The sequence below is a fragment of the Ursus arctos genome, unplaced genomic scaffold, assembly GCF_023065955.2.
Source record: "Ursus arctos isolate Adak ecotype North America unplaced genomic scaffold, UrsArc2.0 scaffold_37, whole genome shotgun sequence".
NCBI classification, from domain to species: domain Eukaryota; kingdom Metazoa; phylum Chordata; class Mammalia; order Carnivora; family Ursidae; genus Ursus; species Ursus arctos.
The window spans coordinates 17,144,965-17,170,658 of NW_026623053.1; the positions used below are offsets into that span (position 1 = coordinate 17,144,965).

At 41.1% G+C, this 25,694-nt stretch overlaps 1 protein-coding gene across 4 annotated transcripts in view; it reads right to left on the minus strand.

The window, feature by feature from the left end:
* The window catches only part of SLC25A21 (solute carrier family 25 member 21), a 470,551-nt gene that overhangs the window by 3,815 nt on the left and 441,042 nt on the right, over positions 1 to 25,694 (minus strand). For 3 of the 4 annotated variants that reach the window (XM_044389466.3, XM_048220705.2, XM_057306424.1), the window contains 3 exons: positions 22,668 to 22,832; positions 1,625 to 1,806; positions 656 to 708 (listed from right to left, as the gene is read on the minus strand). In XM_044389466.3, the coding sequence (XP_044245401.1) occupies positions 656 to 708; positions 1,625 to 1,806; positions 22,668 to 22,832 (400 nt within the window). The remainder of the gene's footprint in view (positions 1 to 655; positions 709 to 1,624; positions 1,807 to 22,667; positions 22,833 to 25,694) is intronic. The other variant, XM_048220721.2, reaches the window with a different exon arrangement.

Consider the following 25,694-nt stretch of genomic DNA (forward strand, 5'->3'; position numbering starts at 1 on the left):
TATGTTCTTATCTATTTACATAGAGGCAGCTGACTCTCCCTGTGGGGATGGCAGCCGGTTTTTTGTGGGCTGGCTTCTGGAAGCAAGGCCCTGAGCCAGGAGCCTCCACCGTCATGCTGACAGAGGCCAGGAAGGTGAGCGCCGGGCTGCAGTGCCACCACTCCCTGCACTCCCGGTGACCGTGAGGACAAGTGACTCCTGCACTTCGTGGAGGCAAGTTACCCTTCCTTCCTTTCTATTTTTCAAATGAAGTTGAGGCAGGAACAAGAAGGAACTGGGGGGCACCAGGAGAGTTTTTTCGGGCTGGTCCCTCCCTCAGTGCAAATCCTCCCGCACAGCCAGAAGCTACCATCAGTAGGCCTCCTTGCTCACTGGACCTCCACCTGGCGTGGATCCCTTCCTATTGACTTAAGCTGGGCTTGGGCTTCTCTCAGCCTCCAGTAAGGTCTTAAATAGTACCTTATAAACAAAGGTGGAAAACCTTTCTAACGGATGCCTTCAGTGTCTTGAATACTCGCAGACAACTTTATATCCTCAAGGTTTCCATCTTTCACAGTGTGATCAATGTAGCATGTTGCTGACCGACACAAATAAGAAAAAAAGAGACACTAGAACAACAAAGAAGGAAGGATATAAGTAAGAAAAACATCATTACCTGGTCCAAGCCTCATAATCTTGGGAAGCAGGCCTTTGTACAAAGCTAAAATCCTATAACAGGAAGGGAAAGAGCAACATTCTTAATTCTGAATTCTGAAATGAATTCTGAATTCTTAATTCTGAAAATAGAACGGACCAGCTTTATTGAGATGTTGACCCAGCATCCACAAGAAACTTTATTTGAAATCACATGTACCCCAAACCAGGCAATATCTGGCTATATATTTTCTGCAGCAAACCGCACAAAGGGAAAGAGTTAATGAATTCTATTGCCCAAGTGATGCTGATCGTGTCCAACCAGAAATATGACTTTCCTCAGCGAGGAGGTTTCTGCTTGGAACACAGGTCTTACTTTCAAGACAGCTGTGTAGATGGACAAAAATGACTTTTGTAATTGAATTTAAAAGACCACAAACTCGGCCTTCACAAAAGGAAATATGACATAGTGTGCATCGAAATAATAAAATATTACTCGTTTACTTGAGAATAAGGTCTGAGTGAGGAGGGGTGAAGAGACAGACGTAACACTTAAAAAAAAAGACTAGCAGAGAAAAGCATGTACTTCAGATATTTGAAAGAAAGCCACTTTCACGGAACTCTCACGTTTAATTCTCCCGGGAGAATATAATGAGGTGACGTTTTGACTAGATTTACAGTCAGAAGACAGTCATTGTCCGACCCACGTGTTCCCAGGGTGTATTACAGCATGGGACGCAAACTGCCGAGCAAAATGTGCATCTTAGGATTCTAAGAGAAACACGCAGCCGGTCAGATGGTGGTGGCCCAAGGTTCTGGATGGTGTAAGAACACGTTGCCAACATCTCATCATGGTGTTATCTTTCCAAGTTTGTCATTATTCACACACACACCCAATTTAGGAGGGCTTAGTGGCTCTCGGCAAAATGGAAGTACGATATGCTTTTAACAGGACTTGCGTCCTGCCCATTTATTAAAATAAGAATGTTACCCTTCTTCCCGGTAGACCGTTGCCATTGTTTTAAAACAGGTTTTGTACTTGATCTCTCCAGGAACTGGTTGAGGCCCTTGAATCCTACTCTTGGCAACATCAAAAGGGATGTTAATGACTGAGGCTATTGTGCCTGAGAGAAGACCAATCCCAAATTTTCTCAAAAACTCCAAGGTTGGATCCTAAAAGAAAAGAAGAATAAAGTAACAGAAAGAGAAGCGGAAGGCCCTAAATTGGCTAAACACTATAAAGCAATATGTATTTAAGCAGAGCATTGCACTCCCCGGCACCCTCCTGTTATTCCAGCGGAACACATTAGGATTTCCTAGGCTGGAACTTGTTTTCTTGACAATCCCATTGGCTATGTTTTTACACATGGTCTAAATTGCTGAAGTACACATTTCCTCACACAGGATTTATAAACACAGTTCATAAAGAAAGACTGGTATGGCATATGGGGATGATTTGTATAATTGGGCTTCACAATGTACTTAGTATTACTGTATCAAAACAGGAGAAATCCAAGCACACTATTAGCTAATTGGCCAGAATATTTTACAAATGACAGCAACTTCCACCATGAAGCCTACTAAAATGCTCATTTGTGTGTGGACCCCCAAATGTTAAATTAAATCAAGGCTACTCTTGGTCTGCTGCTATTCCCCTCCAGGTTTTTTGCATTTATTTTCACGTGTGGCTGATCCACTGTACTGAGAAGTGCTAGCTTCCTGTTATTAACAAACCAACTTGGGGAGTTTGCAAAACAGCCTGTGACATTCTGTGCATTATAAACAGTAGTAAGTTACTGGACTAATTGGCTGAAGAATTTACAACCTATTGTTCCTGAATCTTATTCTTCCTTCATGGCAAAGGAAGAAAAGAAGAGAGAGACAGAGGCACAGAGAAAGGGGGGGGGGGGGAGTAGGGGTGGTGGGTGGGGGGAGAGAGAAATATTTCTTCTTTTCATTTGAATTTAGGTCCTTCACTTTGGTCTGATTTGATTTTCCACCCCTCCCTGCTCTGCTTTCTGACATCAAAGTATTTAATTAGGTCTTATGTGGGAGTCACTTTCCTTCAGCCTATTTTTGTGCCCAGTGAGCTCACATTATGCTTTGTTATAATGAATTTGCTGGGAAGTTCTCATTATGTTTTCAGCCTCAGTTCTTGCCCTGAAGAGAGGTCACCCCACAAACCTTAAGTTGCCGATGGAGACCACCCACCCCTCCCCCATCCCTCCCCTGCCCTTTCTTTTGGTCAATATTTCAGGAGGATCTTCACCCAGGAACAATACAGGGTGGGGCCATGGTACCATTTCACCCAGCAGGAGAACGGAAGTGGCGAGACATTCTTGATTAAAATAAAAATTAAAAATTTAAGAAATCATGTCTGAGCATTGCATGCTTCTAGCTTCTGTGGTAGAAGAAAACTTCTGGAAGCTCTGAAATTTTCAACTGAACCAAGAGCCAGATACCATCACAGAAACCCCTATGTGGCTAAATATAAAAAGTGAAGGGTTCGGTAATAATTCTTGGATCTGGGCCATACAGGTGCCGGGTAGGTTTAAAGGGATTTAAAAACCAACAGGGTGTTTCAACAGGAAAAACAATGCAGTGATTGCAGTATGAGTGAGGTGTGTTTAAATAATTCCCCCTCCCCCCATTTTTTTTCTCTTTTACAAGGAGAGAAAAATGCCTTTATGTTACCCTTCTCCACTATGGCCCAGAAGCAGAACCGGAGCTCAGGAGGATGGCGGGTTCAGGACTGGCTCTGGTTTGTCTGACCTTGCACAAGTCACCAAGTCACACAGAGCCCAGTGTCCAGAAGGGACCTGTTTCACACCCTCCTTACCTTTGTACCCCATTATTTTTCTGAGAAATAAACAGCAGCGAAAGCACTATGAATGTTGTGTAAGTCTGGCGGAAAATGGATAGTATTATTATGTAGCCTGTCTTCCAACGTCTCAAAGCATCCTGCAATAAGATTCTCTTATGGCGTCCCTGTGACGCAGCCAAAGCCTCCTTTTTGAATTGAGGACAAGGGTGAAAATGATGACTTGTATGAACATTGTCCTTTGGGACGCTCAGGGGACCCCATCAAGCATGCAGCCTGTCCCATCTCCTGGTGAGGTCACTGAGGCCTAGAGTTGGAGGAGGGGGGTTCCCTCCTGAGACATTCGGTGAAGGTCCCTGTGCTTGAGACACTGCTGGAGACTAAAGCCTTGGGGCTTCAGCTCCTCAGTCTTCATTAGCACCAGTATGTACTGAGCCCAGGGTCTCTATACACCTCCCAGACTAATAGTAAGGTCCCACAGTGGGTCCCCAAGACAGACGTGCACCACAGTCACCTGAGAGCTTTACAAAATATGGATGCCTGGGCCCCACCTCAGGTTTCCGGATCAAAATCACATGGCAAAGGGCCTGAAAGTTATTTTAAAAGATCTCCAGGACTTCTGAAGCTGCCGGGCTGAGGACCCAGGTCCAGGCATCAGTGATTTTGATACTCCTTGCAGCAAAGCAGATGGTCAGATGCTACCCTTCTGGGCATTCTAGGAAGGACAAAAGTCTTCTTCCGACAGCCAGGAGGTATTCCTCACCACCTGGTCCCCGGGCCCCCAGCCTGTTTCCTCCTCGGAGCCCGTGGACTACTCTATGCACCAACGCGCCTGGGGTTGGGTGTTCCCAGCAGAGCCCCCTCAGCTGGTCTCTGCTTTTTTTTTTGCTACGTGTCACCAACCATTGTCAAAAGGCAGCCTCTCACACATTTTCCCCTGCGTGCCCTCCTGGCTACTCCCACTGCTCTGGCTTCAGTTCAGACGCCCAGCACTTTACCAGGTCGTGTTTGCTTTTTGTTCTCTATCGTCTAGTCACAGCGGCACCAGTTCTCTTTTTGGAAAAACAGCTCTGCCTGTGGTATCAAAGACCCTCGATCCTTCCCCACTGCACGGCGAGTAAAGCCAAAGCTCCTCACTTGGCCTTTGGTTTCTTTCCCACAACCTGTTTCCAACTTACGGCTCTGGCCTCAAGTTTGATAGCTCCACCCCGCCCCCATACTATAGTCACACTGGTTAAATCATTAATTATGCAAATTTAAACCAAGGACTTAGTTCTAACTCTTTTCTTCAAACGACTTCTACAGCCTATAAAGTCCTTCTCCATTATAGTCCCCTAACGCAGTCCCACGTCTCCTTTAGGGGCCAGCTTAAATCCCACCTTGCCCAGGAGACTTGAATGGATCCCTGTCAGAACTGATTTCTCCCTCCTCCTGTACTCTTGAGCCTCTGTGTGAACCACAGTCATTGCCCTTGCCAAGGCTCACTTTGTGTTTGGTTTATTTTTGCATGTATTTATTTTCCCTGCAGGACTGTGAGTTGACATAGCATAGAATGCATATTACTCTTCTTCATGTCATCTATTATACAGTGTACACAGTAAGTGCTAAATAAATGTCTGCTGATCGGTCTATCGATGTATTTATTTACTTTTGTAGAAACAATGAGAACCAGGTTTAACCCTTAATCACTATTCCTCAAGACTCATCATCTTTTAGCCTAGAAACAAACCCCTATTACAACTTTGCATTTCTATCTTTCTGCCAGGAGGCATTAACCTGGCGACGTGACAAGGCATTGGACATCTGCAACGTGGAGCACTTCAGGGCAAGGAAATTGAGACTCTCAGGTCACAGAGCCAGGCCTGGGCTTGCTAGACCCCACTGCCCAGTGACTCAGAGAACATGATATGGCAGCCTGTGACCAGAGTTTAGCAGAAGAATATGGTGGGAGTAGAGTACGGTCTTGACATACTACACTTAGGGCTCTTTCTTATACTTCCTTATCTTCCCTTAGTAGGGAGAGCCACCCACTGGCCTCAAGAATGAAAGTTTATTGTAGCACGACTATGAAGAGAGAAAAAAGGTAATATTTAGAGTTTCTGGCTTTCATATAATGCCTTTTCATGTATTATGTCAGCTAATCTTCACAAACTTTGATGTAAGAACATTAATTATTATTCCTGTTTTATTTTTTTATTATTATTATTTTTTTAAGATTTTATTTATTTATTCGACAGAGATAGACAGCCAGCGAGAGAGGGAACACAAGCAGGGGGAGTGGGAGAGGAAGAAGCAGGCTCATAGCGGAGGAGCCTGATGTGGGGCTCGATCCCATAACGCCGGGATCACGCCCTGAGCCGAAGGCAGACGCCCAACTGCTGTGCCACCCAGGCGCCCCTATTATTCCTGTTTTAAAAATGAGTTAACTGAAAGGTTAGGTATAAGAAGGGTCTTTTTGTTGCATCCACGTGAACCCAAGACTTTGTCTTCCGCCAGTTTTTCTCCTGATACTCCTTAGGGTCAGTGGGTGGGCTGGTGGGAGGGGTGTCCCAGCACCTCCTGAGATCGTAAGCAATGCTTCTGTGTATGTGTATATGGGTTTTTCTGTAGAGAGTGTCCATGGATTTTATCAGGCTCATAAAAGCTTAAAAACAACTTCACGAAACTATTTCCCCTACCAATAAATTTATAAAGAAGAAGGGAGTTCAGGGTTGAAAACACTGGCACTGAAGAAAGAAAGTCCTCATTCTCACAGGGGTTATCAGGCAATTCAACTTCGTGAAAAGATTTCTGCACACATTCCCGCCCCGGAGTCAGGTTACTCATACCTCAACCATTTCTAAGAACTCGGTGGTTCTCAACGTGTGGTGCTTGAACCACCATCATTGGTTCCATGTGGGAACTTATTAGAAATACAAATTGGGGTTCTATTCCCAGGCCTACTGTTGGAGATGGAGACCAGCAATCTGTTTAAAAAGTCCTCCAAATTAGTCTGACGGATACTAAAGTCTGAGAATCCCTGGTTAACTGGAAGATTATGGTTCATCTCTTTGTATCCTCAGGTTGGAGAAGTGATGCACTGGAATGCTCTGGACGTGCTGGGAGGGCTTTTAAAACTTTCTTTGGTGGAAACGGGGCTTTGTTTCTTTAAGGCTGCAGAACTAAAGGTGATGCTGTTAACTCCGCTCAACCTCTCCCACCCCCGGCTCAGTCCAGAGCAAGAATGCACACCTGTGAGGTTTTGGGTACGAGTGGTACCTGTCACCTAGTCTGAATGGGTCATTCTGGTACCGGCTATCCGTGAATCACCCAAGCATTTCTGTCAATAATGGTAACAACAAATCACAATGAAATTGATAGCAAAAATAAATAGAAACATAAAATAATATACATTATATAATGTTTATATTATTTTTCATAACTTTCATTATGAGAAATAATGGTACTATTAATAATAGTTACTTATTGCTAGATACCATCTTATATGCAAAAACTATATATATAAAACATTTTTATTATTATATAAGAATCCTATGGATTAGGTATGTAACACTATTTTACAGATAAGGACACATGCCTGAGAAAGTTAAGTCAGTTGTCCAGGACCACAGTACTTGTAAGAGGTGGAGCCTGGACTTGAACTCAGGTTCTTCGGATTTGCAACCATATGCTCTTAACCATTATATCATATTGTTTCTATCCATCATTCATTTTTTATTTATTCACTCAACAGGCATTTATTGGATGTGTATACATGCCTAGTCCTACTCTGGGTGCTAGAGTTGAGTGTGGAGGTAAGTGATCCAGAAAGGGGTTGGGGGCGGGTGTATTATTATCACACCATGTGATAAGTAATGAAGTGGGGGTGTGAACAAAGTGCGAGGGAAACATGCGGCAGGGGGAAGGCAGTTACTCCTGGGCTTTCACTATCAAAGTCCTATGAGATAGTACCCAGCTTCTCTGCCTCTTAAAAACTTAGTTACTTCCTGATCTATGTGTCCAACACCCCAACTTCTTTGGGGAGGCCCAAAAAAGTGCATCTCTCTTGCCAGTCTTGGAGTTCTGACAGGTTCAGTGCAATCTAGCTACCTGGGGGGGCAGGCAACTGAGGTGTCATAGCCCTCTCGTTGATCAGCAAAGAGGGAGCAGACACAAATGGCAGCTGCCCGCTCCTCCCTGAGGAAACCACATGCTATTAAACAACCAACCGAGGGGCACCTGGGTGGCTCAGTTGATTAAACATCTGCCTTCAACTCAGGTCTGATCTCAGAGTCCTGGGATCAAGCCCAGTCATTGGGCTCTCTGCTCAGCAGTGAGTCTGCTTCGTCTTCTCCCTCTGACTCTTCCCCTGCTTGTGCTCTCTCTCTCAAATAAATAAAATCTTAAAAAAATAAATAAAAGAAATGAAAACCAATTGGTCAAAAGGGAAATTAGAAAATACCTTCAGACAAATATAAATGAAAAGGCAATATATATGAAATGAAAATACAAAACCTATGGGATGCAGTAAAAGAAGTATTCAGAGGTAATTTCATAGTGATAAACACCTACATTAAAAAAGATCTCAAATAAACAACCTAATTTCACAGCTTGAGGAGCTAGAAAAAAGAAAAACTCAGTCCAAAATTAGCAGAAGGAAGGTAATAATAAAGATTAAAGCAGGGATAAATAGAGACCAGAAAAAGTTAAAAAATGACATCGAGTTCATTTTTTTGAAGATAAAAATGACAAACCCTTAGCAAGACTAATAAAGATAAAAAGAGAGGACTCCAATACAACAGGAACGAAAGAGGAGACATTATAACATCACAGAACTAAGAAGGATGAGACTGCTAAGAACAATTCTATGTCAACAAACCGGACAACCTAGAAAAAGTGGATAAATTCCTAGAAACATACAACCTACCAAGCTTAAATCATGAAGAAACAAAGTCTGAACAGACTATAACTAGTATGGAGATTTAATCAGCAATCATGAACCTCACAACAGAGGAAAGCCCAGGGCCAGCTGGTTTCACATCGCTGCTCCCAAATATATAAAGAAGAATTGATACCAATGCTTCTCAAACTCTTCCAAAAAATTAAAGAGGAAAGAACACTTCCAACTCATTTTATGAGGTTAGCATAACCCTGATACAAAAGTCAAAGACACCACCAGGAAAAACAAACAAAAAACCCCCCAAAAAACAAAATACAAAACACTATAGGCCAAGATTCCTGATACAGATGTAAAAAATCCTCAATAAAAAACCAGCAAATTGAATTCAACAGCACATTAAAAGGATCACACACCATGAAGAAGTGGGATTTATTTCTGGGATGTAAAGACTTTTTAACATACAAAAATCAATTAATGTGATACACCACAACAGAATGAAGATAAAAAAATCACACGATCTCATTAGATGCAGAGAATGCATTTTACAAAATTCAACATGCTGTCATGATCAGTACCTTCAACAAACTAGGAACAGAGGGAAAGTCCCTCAACATAATAAAGCCCATATATGAAAAGTCCACAGTTAACATCACACTTACTGATGAAAAACCAAAAGCTTTTCCTCAAAGATCAGTAACAAGGCAAGGATGCCTGCTCTCGTCACTTCTCTTCACCATAGTACTGAAGTCCTAGTCAGAGCAACTAGGCAAGACAATGAAAAAAAGACATCCAAATCAGAAAAAGTAAAATTGTCCCTGTTACCGACAACATGGACTTACATGTAGAAAGACCTAAAGATTCCATAAAAAACATTTAGAATAAATAAGTTTAATAAAGTTGCAGGATACAAAATCAACATACAGAAATCTCTCATGTTTCTATACACTAACAACCAACTGTCTATAAAAGAAACTAGGAAACTAATTCCAATTAAAATAGCACTAAAAGGAATAAGATACTTAGGAATAAACTCAACTAAGGAGGTGAAAGACTCGTATACTGAAAACTATAAAACATCAGTGGAAAACATTAAAGAAGACACAAACAAATGCAGACATCCCATGTTCATGAATTGGAGTACTTAGTATTGTTAACATTTCCATAACAATCAAAGATTGAATCAAAGATTCAATGCAATCCCTATAAAAATCCAATGGCATTTTTCATAGAAATAGAAAAAAATTCTACAATTCATATGAAATCACAAAAGACTACATATAGCCAAATCAATCCTGAGAAAGAAGAATAAAGCTGGAAGCATCACACTTCCTGATTTCAAAGTGTATCACAAAGTTACAGTAATCAAAACAGTATGGGGTAGGCATAAAGACAGACATAGACCAGTGCGACATAACAGTGAGCCCAGAAATAAATCCAAGCACTTATGGCTGACTAATATTCAACAAGGGTGCCAAGAATACACAATCAGGAAAGAATAGTCCTTGACAAATGGTGCTGGAAAAACTGAAAATTCACATGCAGAGGAATGAAATTGAACCTATATATTATACCATACACAAAAATGAATTCAAAATGGATTAAAGACTTCAATATGAGACCTGAAACCATAAAACTCCTAGAAGAAAACATATGAGAAAAGCTTCATGACACTGGTGTTAGCAATGATTTGATACCAGAAGCACAGGCAACAAAACCAAAAATAGACAAGTAGGATTATGTCAAACTAAAAAGCTTCCGAACAGCAAAGGAAACAAAAGAGTAAAAAGGCAACCTATGGAATGGGAGAAAATATTTGCAAACCATGTATTTGATAGGGGTTCATATATGAAATATATAAGGAACTCCTACAACTCAATACCAAGAAGACTATTAACCCAGGGGCACCTGGGTGGCTCGGTTGGTTAAGCATCTGACTCTTGATTTTGGCTCGGGTCATGATCTCAGGGTTGTGGGATCGAGCACTGAGTCAGGTTCTGTGCTGGGCATGGAACCTGCTTAAGACTCTCTCTCTCGACTATGGACTATGAGAAACAAACTGAGGGCTACAGAGGGGAGGGGGGTGGGGGAATGGGATAGGTCGGTGATGGGTAGTAAGGAGGGCACATATTGCATGGTGCACTGGGTGTTATACACAACTAATGAATCATCGAGCCTTACATCGAAAACTGGGGATGTACTGTATGGTGACTAACATAATATAATAAAAAATCATTATAAAAAAAAAAAAGACTCTCTCTCTCCTTCTCCTGTGTACCTCCCCCACCCCCCTGCACACACATACTCTCTCTAAAATAAAATAAAATAAAATAAAATAAAATAAAAAAAGAATGGGCAAAGGACTTGAATAGACATTCTTCCAAAGAAGACACACAAATGGCCAGCAGATATATGAAGAAACGCCCAGCGTCACTAGTTATCGGGGAGATGTAGATCAAAACACAATGAGACGTCACTTCATATCTGTCAGATGGCTAGTATCTAAAAGTAAAAGACAGGGGCGCCTGGGTGGCTCAGTCCTGAAGTGTCTGCCTTCGGCTCAGGGTGTGATCCTGGAGTCCTGGGATCGAGCCCCACATCAGGCTCCTCTGCTGGGAGCCTGCTTCTTCCTCTCCCACTCCCCCTGTTTGTGTTCCCTCTCTCCCTGGCTGTCTCTGTCTCTGTCAAATAAATAAATAAAATCTTAAAAAAAAAAAAAAGTAAAATACAGCAAGTGTTGGCAGGGATGGGGAGAAATTGGAATCCTCATGTACTGCTGGTGGGGGTTCGAAATGGTGTAGCCTTCATGGAAAACAGTATAAAGTTCTTCCAGAATTAAAAACAGAACTATGATATGACCTAGCAATCCCACTTTTGAATCTTTATCCAATGGAATTGAAAGCAGGATGTCAAAGAGATATTAGCACCGGTATGTTCATGGCAGCACTATTCACAATAACCAGGACAGGGAAACAACCTAGAAGTCATTGACAGAAGAACAGATAAAGCAAATGTGGCATATGCGTACCATGAAATACTATTTGCCTTTAAAAAGAAGGACACTTCGCAGTATGTGACAACATGGATTAAAGTTGAGGATGCTATGTTTAGTGAGAGGAGCCAGTCATAGAGAGACAAATACTTCATGATTCCACTTATGCGAGGTACCTAAAATAGTCAAATTCACAGAATCGAAGAGTGGAATGGTGGTTGCCAGGGGCTTGGGGGACAGGGAAATGGGGAGTTACTAATCAGGTTTCAGTTAAGCAAGATGAATAAGCTTTAGAGATCTGCTTCACAACACTAACTATAGTCAACGATAATGTATTGTGCACTTCAAAATTTGCTGAGGGTAGATCTTATGTTAAGTGTTTTTACCATAATAAAATAAAAATGAAAAAAACGTGAGGGAAAAATATGTCACTTAGCCTAAGTAAAATATTTAGGATGGATCACACCTTAATTGTGTAAATGGATATTAATGTTGATGAAAAACCTATCTTGTTATTAAAAATTTCCAACTTACTTCCATAATTTGTTCCAACTGTCATCAATCAGGAAACTTCCTGTGTTCCTAACCCACATTCCTCACGCATAAGCCTAAACTATTTCACTCCAATTTTTTGCTCAATTGCAAGGGCAATCAACTGTCACCATTCTTGACGTAATTCATCATGATTTAAAAACCGTTATTGAACTAACTTTTCTTCCTCATGCTTAAAAACACGGTTCCTTTAAAATATTTATTTATAAGTAGGATGTATTATTTCCCCACCTACAGATGAGTTTTACTCTTTTCCTCCAAATATTTTCCAATTTTTCTTATAAAATATGGTACTTTAAACTGGAGCTAAATAGCCTGAAATGTTAATGTATGTTATATGCATTGACCTTATTTTGTGATAGCAATACAAAAGCCAATATTCATAGCTTTAAAAAATTATTTAATTCCCCTGCAAACATTTTTAAGGCTGATGTTAACATTTTCATCTCACAAATGAGAAAACAGAGACAGAGCAAAGGTATAAATTGCCAAAGAGACATGGCTAACTGGTAAGAACCAGAATTTGGAATTAATACCAGGTCTCTTACTAGAATTCTGGCTGTTTCCATCACACTGTGATCTCGTGTGAGTGCAGAGCTGCAGAGATGTGTTTACCAGTGCCTCTTTAGGAAGATCAATGAGGTTCCCTGACAGGACATATTATGTATAGGCTCTCCACGGCTTCACGAGAAACACCAATAAGTGATCCCAAAACACTGGTGGCCATGATGTTCCACAACCATTAAAAATTCAACAAAAGGTACCAAGTCATCAGAAATGAGATCATCTGACTCAAAATAGTTAACAATCAACATACTACATATTTGTAACTAATTTAAACACCTAATGCAAACATTATATCCACAGCTAAAGACAGAACCAGTAATTTAAGGCAATGGCACATAAGAAGTTAATATGCAGAGAGGCAAAATGTCTTGATCAGAAGACGCATATGCCTCTCCTTTTACCTTCCCTGGCATGGGCTTTGATGCCTTGCTTAGTGACTGGCCAGCTGGCTGCTAGCTTGATAAACAGAGAACCTTTGCCCATCTCACAGGCCTTTGTGATTAGGGTCTGGCATCCTTAAGAAGACATTCCACACAGAGACAGGCCAGAAAGAGGGGGTAAGGAAGATGGGGGAAGGAAGATTTGCTAGTAGTAAGGACAAGGAGTGGTGAGGGAGACTGGCCAGGAAGCTTGCTCCCCACAAAGCAAGGTTGAGCAGAGTGTAGCAATGGGCTTTTCACTTCAAGGAGCTCAGCACGAATGTTCACATTAAAGTCTAGTTACAGAATCTTCCTACCTTGTCAGCCCAATTAAATTTCATTTGCTTGTTGCAATTCACGTACCTTTTAATTTCTCCTGGTATCACACTGCATCTGAGATCCTTTCTGACTAGTTTTAACCTTTTTTTTTTTTTAAAGATTTTATTTATTTATTTGAGAGAGAGAGAGACAGCCAGCGAGAGAGGGAACACAAGCAGGGGGAGTGGGAGAGGAAGACGCAGGCTCCCAGTGGAGCAGGGAGCGGATGCAGGGCTCGATCCCGGAACGCCGGGATCACGCCCTGAGCTGAAGGCTGACGCTTAACGACTGAGCCACCCAGGCACCCCTAGTTTTAACCTAACTTGACGTCAGTATACCCTGGCTGCCTCAGACAGTCTTCAGTAAATACAGGGAGAGGAATGTTCTCCATTCAGGATTGGCCTTGGTTGATGCTAGATTGGATTTATTGTTGCTTGTCAAAAATTGCTAAAATAAGTTTACCATTTGAAGAACTAAAATTGTTCAGAAGTGACTGAAAGAGATTGTTATAAATTGCTTTGGGTAAGACAAAGACAATATGGCGGGCCTACAAAGAGTCACATGATTTTCAGGGTATCACAAATTACTTCTTGACAGAACTCTTTTATTCTGCTTCCTCTTCCCCCAAGTAGGCTAATAAACTGTTTGATGGTGAGAGCGTCACGACCATACAGGATGACTCAAAAGGGACTGAACAGTTTAATAAATCTATTACTCTGTTATTAGATTATATATAATAAACATGTGGTCAAAACCAATTTTAATGGGCTCCGTCACAGTTATTTCCATAATCTTACAAACGGTCAGTCTGTGCTAACAGCACACATTCTGTACTTTAACTCCTTTTATTCCTTTCGTAGCACACCGCCATCAATAGCTGACTGCCTCAAGGCTGCCAGGCACGAGGTGATAGAAACACGAAGTTCGTGATGTAGTCCCACATGAGACATGTGAGAGGCAACCCTTTTGAAAGTTTCATTTCCTTTTAAAGCACCCGGCACGCTTTGATTTTAGAAAGTTACTTGAAAAAGTCTCCCATGTTATCCTGACTAATAAGACACTGAATTAATAAGAACTGAAAGGAGGCTGAGTGAAAGTACAGCTGGAGGTCTGCATCTGTGAAAGATGCGTCCCCAAGACAGCCCGAAGACGGGCTGGATGAACTTGGGTGAAGATGGGGAAGGCCTGCCCTCGGATCTGCAGATGACACGGGCTAGGAGGGGAAGCTAGAATGACAGATGAGGCCCGCAACATGAACGTGTATCGTCCTAAGCTCTAGCACTGAAATGAACCCACAGGATTACATTTAAGCAGAGTGAATACACTGCACAAGTTCAAGATGAGGGAGGCTTGACTGACTGCAGTTCATGTAATCCGGGGATTTTAATTGACCACAGAGTTTTATACACACCAACATCTTGATGTAAAAGCAACACCCATTCTCTTTCCACCCTGACAAATCCCCCAAGAATTCATCTCTGTACAGTCTTCGGCTGCATTAAGAAAGGCACGTATCCAGATCACAGGAAGGGCTGAGGCTACTGTACTCTGAGTTGACCGCCTGACAACTGCAGTATTATGTCTGGTTTTGACACTGACATTGACAAATCTGATGCATCTATAGTGGGACAGACAGACCATACAGAGGACAGGAAACCATGTCATTTGAAGAGGAGTTGAGGAACTGCGGGTAAATTCTGAGGAAGGAAAGACTCAAAGGCTCACCTGTCCATATATTTGAAGAAGTGGAGTACAACAGTGACAAGTAGGGACTCTAGTGTCAGATGGCCTGGGCTCAGTCGTCTGCAGGATCTAGTGGAGACCGGCACCAAACTCTGACGTTCTTTGGGAAGAGTCCTTCAAAGCCTCTCAAAGGAGAGGACGGTGCTGTGTCATAGTCATGCTGTATGTGTAACAGGCCTGACACATGATCGGGGTTTAATAAATGTTTTATCTCTCCTTTAAAAGGATACACTACGCAGAGAACTAAGGTCTCAGGAGCAAATTACAGAGGCGGAACGTACACGCTGCTCGAGCACCTGGTAGCAGCTGGAAGGCAAATAACAGCAGCTCATCGCTGCCTTCCCCACAGCTGGCAATGGTCGTCATGAAAATGATGTGGTGCGTTGAAATCATAGTTGCCTCCTGGCAACTGAACAAGGAGGCAGCTTGACTGAGTGTAAACTGCCTTTTATTTTTTTAAGAAGAAATTTGCATTTTCGATATTGTTAGTTTCTGTGGGTCCAAGTCAACGAGAAGCAGAGTCAGCTCACAGTCTGTATCTTGCATTTCCTCTAATGTTGGCTCTCTTTTGTTGTTTTGTTCACAAACTTTGACAAGAGCTTTTTTTGCCCTGATGTCATGGTATCATGCTGTTGTGTCCTCCAATGAAAATACCTGCTATTGAAGCTTAATTAAAAAATACAGTTGTTTCCACTTCACAGCTATCAGAAGAATCTATTACAGTGTTTGTTTTCTCTTTATGTGAGATAATTTGGGGAAATGCTAGCTCCTCACTCCACAGAAGGTCACTAACTAAAATGAGATGGTTTAATTGATAAGCATTCTTTAAGGAATGTAGAGTATTCCCAAGATCCTATCCTTGCAGGGCTCTGGGCTTTGGAATGAAATCAAAGTCTTGTTAAAAGCTCAGCATCTAAATGTAGCCATTCAGAAAATAGCCATGAAAATTCCTTTCCCCCCCTGAGCTAGCTGTTCTTTAAAGCATTGTGAAATGTAAAATAATTTTAAACATCTAACCCACTTAGTTCAAATTATAAAACACATACAATGTCAAAATGGGTTAGGGTTTAAGCATAACAGTTATCACTTGATTATTTCATATATATGTACACACACACACACACACACACACACACACCCTCTCCTTAAACATCTCTCTATAAATATTTACATGGGTAGGTAGTACCTTCAAAGAGTCCGTTGTATCACTGAGTATTATCATACAGAATGCAGGAATATATTAATATATTTCCTTGGGAACGCAGTCAGATTTTTCTGTTTTGGTGTGCTCTGTTTATTCCTTGCCTCAGTAAAGGCACTGACCCCAAAGAAAACTAACAAACCAGGTTTCCAAAACAAAATTCTAAAAGTTGGGAAGTTAGGACAAGGACACACTGAGATGCTTTGATATGGAGGTAGGCATATGATCAAGAAGTCCTCGACCCAAGTTTGTTTCGTGAGATTCTACTTCTGGACTGCTTCAATAAATGAAACTTTCCCATGCCCATCCAGTCCTCCTTATGTAATATGTTTACTTGACATCCCCCCCTCAGTTACAGCATTTAAGAGGAGTCAAGTGACTTATAACATGCCTCGAACATTCTGGCCCAGTTAGTCAGAATGCAGCCTCCACCACCTCCTCTCCCCTCTGGCTCACCATACACCAGCTATCCTCATTCTTTGTTTTCTTCCCGGGGCCCTGGGCCTCCGTTTGCTTCAGGGCAGTCACTCATCCTCTCCTCTCTGACTAAAGATCTGTCTGGTCTCGGCTATCCTCTTCCTCTTGGCCTAGCTAATCTTCAACCTCGAGCCTCAGCCTCAACATTGTTTTTGAAGGAAGGCCATTCCTATGTCCTTGCCCTGCCATCGGTCTAGACTACGATCCCGGTTTATCAATTCCCGCAGTTTGGTAGTTGTCTTTTCATGGCACTCATCGTGACTGTCACAGCCCAGTGTCCCGTGTGATGACTTGCTTATTGTGTGTCTCCTCTCACTGACCTAAACCCTGGTAAGGCAGGACAATGCTGAGACTCAGTGAGACGGAGCCCCGGACATCGTAGATGTGCCATGAAGGCTTTGGGAATGAATGAACAGAAAGAACCAACTGAGAATCTGAAGCTACTGGTACCACACTTCCATCCACTTGGGTGGTGCCTGACTGGAAACTTTCGGCTTAAAGTTTATTTAAGAAAGTGTCTGCATCCTTGCCCCCTTCCCTCTGCCCCCCCCCATGCCTTCCTTCTCCCCAGCACACATGCCCAAGGGAGTCTGTGAAAACTGCCAATGAAAGATACTGCTTTTTACCACAGAATCTTGTCACATATCCTGGAATTTTATAGATAATATATACTTGTAGTTTTACCCCAGTGGTTCCCAGAAAGGAGAGTTGTTCTTAATGAAACTTTAATGCTCTTGCCCTTCCCATTACCGGATGATTGGTAAGACTAATGATCGAGTAAGAGAGAATCAGAAAAATAAATGGCCATAAATTAAATCCGACTATGATCTAATTCTACTGAGATTCTTCTTTCCAAAATACAAACAGCTCTGTCTAAGTTCTCCATTTGAACCCAAAGGTGCATTTTTCATTCAGCTTAGTGCACACCTTAGGGAAGGATACAGCTTTAAATCATGAAACGAACACATTTCCACATTTCTTCTGATAAACTGAAGTGCGTCTGGCACCGCCCTTCGACTTTCTGCAGAATTTACAAAACGAAGAAAATATTAAAAATCAAAAGAAAAAGAAAAACATTTGCATTTCTAAAAGGCAAACTTTTATAAATATTACCTTAGGAGAAAATAAAATATGTTTGACTTAATGCTGTCTATAGTAAAATGACCATAGGGACAGGTCTAAATGGTTTATTAAGTAAGAAAAATTGAACATATGAAAAATTGTTCTCTCCTAGAATATTTCTAGCCCACACATGTAATTTATATCATGGCAAAATTCAACACAAAAGGTCTATTGTTTTTGGCAACATAACTTGCAAACATGCTTAATTAGGATGCAAACTGAAAGCACAGCCCAGCACTGTTGACAGCCCTGAGCTGCAGACAGTGATTTCTGCTATTATTGTTATTATTTTACTTATGGAAACATTTGAAAAGCAGTAAATATGGAACTAGAGGACAAGGTTATTAAAGAAATGTAACATTTGAATCTTATGATTCTCATTTCTGTGTCAGCATCACAAATAATAGGCTTCGAACAGCCCCACCTTGTAACGGGAATGAAAGAAATGATTTTTGCAATGAAAGCTTACTCCCATGGATATTTGAAAAAGATGTCAGCATTTAAGTTAATCAATACCTGCTTCCAGTGGGCTTTACTTTGAGAAGTGATGCCTCTTTCTGGGGAGAAGGGATAATTCTTTATGCTGACATTCCATTCCATTTACTGCAAGATGTAAATGAATGCCTCCATTACCTGGATTCCACGGTCAGTTAATATCCAAAGCAGTCTTTGCTCTATTGTAGCCACTTACTCGCCACAGGAGCGGCCGGAGCCTAAAAATTAATCTGCAAGAATCTAACCCAGGGCGCCATTTTCAAACGGCTAATGCCTGCTTCTTCCAGGGCCATGACTTCTCATTCTTTGTTTCTACAGATTATAGACTAAGGATATGGAAAGGGAGGACGAGGTCACAGGGCTGAAGGAGACAGAAGACGAAGCCGGTTATATTATCTGGACATTCTAGCTAGTTCACGTATTTGAATTTCAGCAATCATTTTTAAGCGGTCATTTATGTGCGACAAAACACAAAGTAAGATGTAGAGTTAAAGCATTGCATGGTATACTGGAAGGAGTTCTGGCCTCTGGTTTGCCCCCCCCCCCCACGCTGTATAACCTCAGATAAATTATTTCAGTAACTTTCAGCGCTAGGCCGTAACTTCTCATTTGGTTTTCTTATCTGAAAATGACAGTTATCGTGACAGGGATCGGGCAAAATTGTGCAGTCTACAAAAATGGTTTTAATAGTATGACATGGCACAGAAGGTCAGGATAGCTCTGTGATCGCTTGAAAAATATATCTAACGGAGATCACAAGTCTGAAGAGTTAAAGACGTCAGGGGTGGATGTCTGACCTGAGCTCTCCAGGCTTACCGCTTAAAGCTCTTATTTTGCCTCTATGGACAGCCTCAGAATTATATAAAATGTGAAAAAGTTAACTAGGTATTCTATTTTATGAGACTCTATTAAACTTTTCACTGATTTATTTCCTATTATAAAATTAATACATGCTTATTGCAGAAGCTTCCAATAGCTCAGAATGGTATAAAGAAAAAGGACTTTCCCTTCACTGCTGCTTGCTCTCTCTCTCTCTCTCTCTCTCTCTCACACACACACAAACACACACACACACACATACACACAAACACGATTCCCCATTTCCACTCCCCAGAGATAATCATTATGAAGTTTCTTTTAAAATAAAATACTTTGAAAATGGAAAACATTGCAAGACCATTTATGGATTTAAAAAAAATACATTAAAGGAAAAAATCTAAAATTATTTCATGCCAGTCAGGACTGAGAAGATCTCCAATTCCCTCGGAACAACAGAATGACCAATTGCTGGGTGAGGGAGCTGAAACAATAATCCTGTAAGCAAGTCGTCCACAGTGTATGGCTAGAGACAGCCCACAGCGAAGATGGAATAAAGCCTTCAAGGAACACCACCTCCTCCTCATGGTTAACAACTTGATGACGTTCTTCAACATGTTTTAATGATTATCATACCTTCCCCTTCACAAAGGATTGATTTATTATGGTTTAAATTTAAAGAATACTGGTTTCCCAGTTTTGAATCAGGCTTAGATTACAGAACACATAAAATCAATGACTTTGTTCTAGGCAAGAAAAAACACAGTGTTCATTTAAGTGCAAAAGGAACAGTCCTGGGGAAAAATTCTTCCTGCTGTTCTGTGTGCTTGCTGTTTCCACCACCCGCCTCCCCACCCCACTCCTCCCCTCATCGCTGTCATCAGCACCAGCACACCTAACACTTCCGTGGCACCCTAAACTTCACCAACAACTTCACGTATTCGTTCTTTTCATCCTCGAAATAATGTTGTTGGGTAGCTTTTCAATATACAATAAAAGAAGCCGAACCTCAGAGCAGTGAAGTGATTGGCTCAAGACCTTCTACCCAGTAAGGGGACACTCACCCAGGTCTATGATGACTTTTTTTTTTAGATTTTATTTATTCATTTGAAAGACAGGACGAGAGAGCGAGTGAAAGAGCAGGGAGGAGAGGCGGAGGGAGAGGGACAAGCAGGCTCCCCTCTGAGCAGGGAGCCCAACGTAGGGCTTGATCCCAGAACCCTGAAATCATGACCTGAGCCAAAGGTCGACGCTTAACCGACTGAGCCACCCAGGCGCCCGGATTTGTGATGACTTCTAAGTGTGTATCTCCAACTCAGATCTCTCCTCTAAAGCTCCAGCACCCACATCCAATCTCCGACTCATCTGCATTTTAGTTCCAAGTGCAGTTAAATTCAGCTCCCAGGCTGAGCCCATAATATTCTCCCATAAACTTGTTTCTCTTTCAACGGTTTTCTTTCTCAGCAAATGGCACCATCAGCCTTCCAGTTGCTCAGGCCAGGAACCTAGGCAGCATCTCTATCCACCACCCCTTTTCTCAACACGCCTATATGTGTTCCATTACCACACCCTGTACATTATGCCTTCTCAAGATTTCTCCAATCTGTCCACTTCTCGTCTCCACCATGAACAACAGAGTCTGAAGTCCTAGCATCGCGCTTTGAAATCATTTCCATGTTACACCCTTCCCTTCCCTCACCACCTCCCCTCCATGCATTCTCCACTTGGCAGCCAGACTGATCAGGTAATTCCTCTGCTTAAAATCTTTTGTTGGCTTCCTAGTGCTTTTCAGATAAAGAGTGGCCTATAAGAGCCGGTATGATCTGACTCCTGGCAACTGGTAAGATCAATGAGTGCTTTCCATAGTTTCAGGATATCACGATGTATTTAAAAAAATAAATGAATAGTTACACTTCTGTGTTTATACAATGCATAACACTTAATGACTTAAGTGCATTGATTAATTGTAAAATGAAGTTTACACTTGTGGATTTTTTTTAAAGCATTATTAACATATGACCATATGTAGATCTTTGTGACTTCTTCCTTAAATAGAACCAAATTCATTTTATAATACTATAGGAATTAAAATATATGCCCAAATATATGTTATAAAATATATAATAATTTATATAATTTATTTCATTGTGTGTGATTTCTAATTGTCTCAAGACTGGATAGCTGGAGAGATAGAGGCAGGGCCTCTTCTCCCATGCTGTATGGAGCACTCATTTCAGAGTCTAAAAAACAGGGTCAACTTCATGCAACTTTGTGACTTATGCAGTTACCCAGGGCCTCCACTTAGAAGAGCTCGGGTTATTGCCTTACTATTTGGTCTTGAAATTCTTAATAATTTTTGAACAAGGGTCCTACATTTTCATTTTGTCCCGGGTACCACAAATTGTTTAGCCCATTCCTGCTAAAAAGAATCTCCATTCATTAAGAGTCGAACTCTCTCATGTCACTCTGCCCAAAGTGTCTATTGCATTCGATTTCTGTGATTTCTTGATGGAAGGAGGGCTCTGAGGACCACTGGAATCAAACTGTCAGTCAGTGGGAGAAGGGTGTCCATACACTGTGGTCAATCACAGATTTCAGGGCAAACATAAGCTTCTACTCAATAACAGATTTCCAAGTACAGTAAAATGTGGTTAACAATTTTGGCTAGTGAATGAGGCCAAATCAACAGATGGTTACTGTGGAACATCCCTTGGCTTCAGCTGCTACTTAAGGTAAATCCTAACCCTGAATATAGGGGATCACTGGGCAAAAGTAGGTATAATCAACTTTACTGAAGAGTCTGGTGGTAGCCATATTAGAAATCTTTTTATGGTTTATAAAAGTCTGTCAAGAGTTTCGTACTAAGCAAAATAAAAATCTGAACCCCTGTGGGAAATGTCTGCATGTGCAAAATGTGTCCCCAGTGGGTGCTTCCAGGATCACAATCTTCAATCCAAGCAAGCAATATAATGGTGGGGGAAAAGTGTGCTGTTACAGATGAGAAGATGCTGGGCTTAAAGCACATCATCTGCTACCTTTATCTTGTAGAAGTTGAGAGGCTGCTAGCATTGGTAAGTTACCATTAAAAATATATTTATAATTATTACTACTTTGCCTGAAAAGTGAATGATCCTTGAAGAGTTGGTTTACTGCTTACCCTAGTTAACTTAGGTGAATTTAAAAATTAATATCTAGGTAAAATTTAAATTTTAGGCTGATGATTTCCCCCCAGAGCTCAAAATTTATTTAGAACATGAAGATTTCAACTTTCTTGGGAAAGTTATGCTTCTGAGATGAAAAAAAGTAAGTGATAACACAGATTCTAGAAGCTTAGTGATAAATGGGAAGCATTCAGGTGTCATGGTGCATATTTCAAGGAGATGAATTTTGGTGTCATATTTGGGTTCAAATCTCTACTTTGCTCTGAACTACTTAACAGTGTACTTGATTCTTCTAAGCCTCAGTTTCCAATTCCTAAATAGGGATAAGGACACCCCATGAATAAGGCTAATGTGGGGATCAGATTAGATGCAAGTGTTCAGAGCAGTGACTAGCACCTGATGAGCACTCTACAGATACAGCTGTCATCACTGATGAGATTTTCCCTCCAGGATTTTAATCTATTAAATAGTTACCTTATTGACAGGAATAATGTTTTTGACATTGTGGTAGAAGCCAAAATAAACCATGTTGAAAACCCCGTGACGTCCCAAAGTTGCTGTAAATCCTTTGTTGAGGCCCTGGAGTCCCAAGCCTTCCTTCTTAATGATGTGTCTTGCATAACTCATTGTGGATGGTTGCTGCAGGAGACAGGAGCAAAGCCAGAGAGATCATCTTTGAGACCGTGAAATAGAGTAAATTACCGTTTTAGCCTCCCTTCAAGCCAGAATTATTAGGGACTTTCTTCCCCCAACATGAATAATCATGCCTAGATCCATGCTTTTAAAATTAGGAAGCCCCAAAAGTAAACAAAATTGCATGCATACAGGCCTACAAGGGAAGACTGCTGGCAAAAACCCCCACATCTTTGGTGGAATTAGTGAAACTAATGTCATGTAATACCTATCATCACTACCTACATGTAAATAGCTGTATCCAATTCTGGATTACCCAAAGTAATGGAGGGGATTAGCCATACAGGTAAACTGGTAATCCATAACTGCATAATCCAAAAGGAATTTACATTTGGTTCCTGAATCCAGCATATTTACTTTCCTAATTATGTTTTTCTGAAGTGAATGTTACAAGTAGTCTTGATTCCACTGCCTCAATAGTTTAAATGGGCGCTAGGTTAGAAATCGAGTGTGGACATCGGAAACCGGGGATGTACTGTATGGTGAATAACATAATATAATAAAAAATCATTAAAAAAAATAAATAAAAAAAAAAGAAAAAAAAATAAGCTAAAAAAAAAAAGAAATCGAGTGTGGAAAAAAAAAAAGAAAGAAATCGATCGTGGATAAATAGCAGTTGTTTGTACACTTGATCCTCAGGAGGGTGGGCAATCAGTGTGTGTACCACTTGTTGTGGTAAATGATAAGTCAGTGGCACTGGGAGTCGTGGGTTACCTTCGATTTACTTCTTTCCGGCCCCCCGATGATTACCCAAACTTGAAGTACCCTGACTGCTCTCCAGCCTATCGATACTTTCGGAACACGCTACAGAGCTCATGGTAGTTTGCCCTGAGGTTTGTAATTCACTACGATACAAGAACAACGATTCACGTGGGCTTTAACAAAAAGTTGAAAGATCGCTTCCTTTTTGGAGGTACAATACAAAGGATACCTCTCCTTGTTAAATTTTGACGGAACAGGAAATAGGGGAAAACGGTCAGTATTTAACTTTTTGTTTCCCACGAGGCCGGCACTGATGTGACCTTTGTTTGATGTCCCGCCGGAGCAGCTTGCTGCAGTGGTCTGAAGTCTGATGTACTTTCTGACTAAATTTGTTTTCTTATCATGTGCAACTGCGGTTGTACCAGCAGAACAGAGTAGAACAAATCCAACCATGGCTTTTTATCCAACTTGTATTTACAGCTATGTAATTAACATGATACATTTAAATGAACTTGTTTATATAGTAAATCCTATAGTTTTCGCTGATAAATGTTTTAAAAACTCTTAACTACAATACTATACTTAACTTCATCTTTTCACTTAAGAAGATAAATTACAATACATTGTATTAAGCTTAAGGAAACCCTTTTTTGTAACAGGAAAAAAACCACATGAGAAGGTATCTTAAAATATTAAAAAACATTTCATATAGGAAAACCAAAAATTCTCAGAAGGTTAAAGTTCACTCTCAGCTCTACAAAATGGGAATTTTTGTTTGTGTTCTGGCACATTGACTATCGACACAAATTATTTATTTTGGTTTTCAAAATAGACTTGAGGACAAGTTGAGCAGAAGTTCATTTCTGTTTGAAAGACTCTGAAAGTGCGAGCAAACTGCCTAGGTTCTGCTCTCCTGCTCTGAGAAAGACAGCCAGAGGGCAGATTTTGAACTTAAGTGCCTGGTTGAGCTTGAACTCTAGTTGTGAGTCATTAAGTAAAATCAAAGAGTAGCACAGTAGTTAGAAATAGTGGGTTGTCTTTCTCTGCTTGACTTATTTCACTTAGCATAATCCTCTCCAGTTCCATCCATGTCAGTGTAAATGGTAGGTATTCATCCCTTCTGATGGCTGAGTAATATTCCATTGTATATATGGACTATATTTTCTTTATATGTGGAACATAAGGAAAAGCGCAAAGGACCACAGGGGAAGGGAGGGAAAACTGAATGGGAAGAAATCAGAGAGGGAGACAAACCATGAGAGACTCTGGACTCCGGGAAACAAACTAAGGGTTACGGAAGTGAGGGGGGTGGGAGGATGGGTAACTGGGTGATGGGTATTAAGGAGGGCATGTTTTGTGATGAGCACTGGGTGTCATATGCAACTAAGGAATCATTGAACACTAAAAAAAAAAAAAAAAGAAAAAAAAAGAAAAGAAAAAAAGAAAGAAAAGACATACGAAGAAAAAGAAAAAAGAGATAGCGGGTTGGAGCCAGACAGCCCCAGGTTTGAGTCTCAGCAATCCCACCTGCTAGCTTGGGAAAGGATTTTATCCACTCTGATTTATCCTCACTTAACTCATCTGTAAATAAGAATAATAAGAGAATAAGAGAATCTTCCTCATAGGATTGCTGTGATGGTAACTAAGTCAATGGATTTTTGTTCTCTGTAAGCATTCAGTACATATTAGCTGTTAATAATAATGGCAACAGTGCTTATAATAATAAAAATAGTTCAAATAAGAAAAGAGCAGGTAATTGTTAGCTGAAGGCAATGGCAGGAAACAGGGCGGAAGCTGATTTGAGGGAGACGAAGGGCATGCATAGCTAGCCTCTTCCTTTTCATTCCTTCTGGCTGTCCCTTCCTTTTCCCAGAGCCCTGGACCCTTGTGTCCACCAGAAATGCATCATGCAAGACAAAAAGGTCTGCCTCCTCTGAGGCCTAATCAAATCCAGCCTCTGGGCTACAGAGCTCCCCCAGGGGTCTTCCTCACCCCAGGGGCTTTCTTCTCTACAGCAGTAGATCCTGTAAAATGGCCTCTTCCCTACCCCTCAGAGTTAACAACCTTGGTAAGCATTCTCCACTGGGTAAGTCTGTGGTCCACATG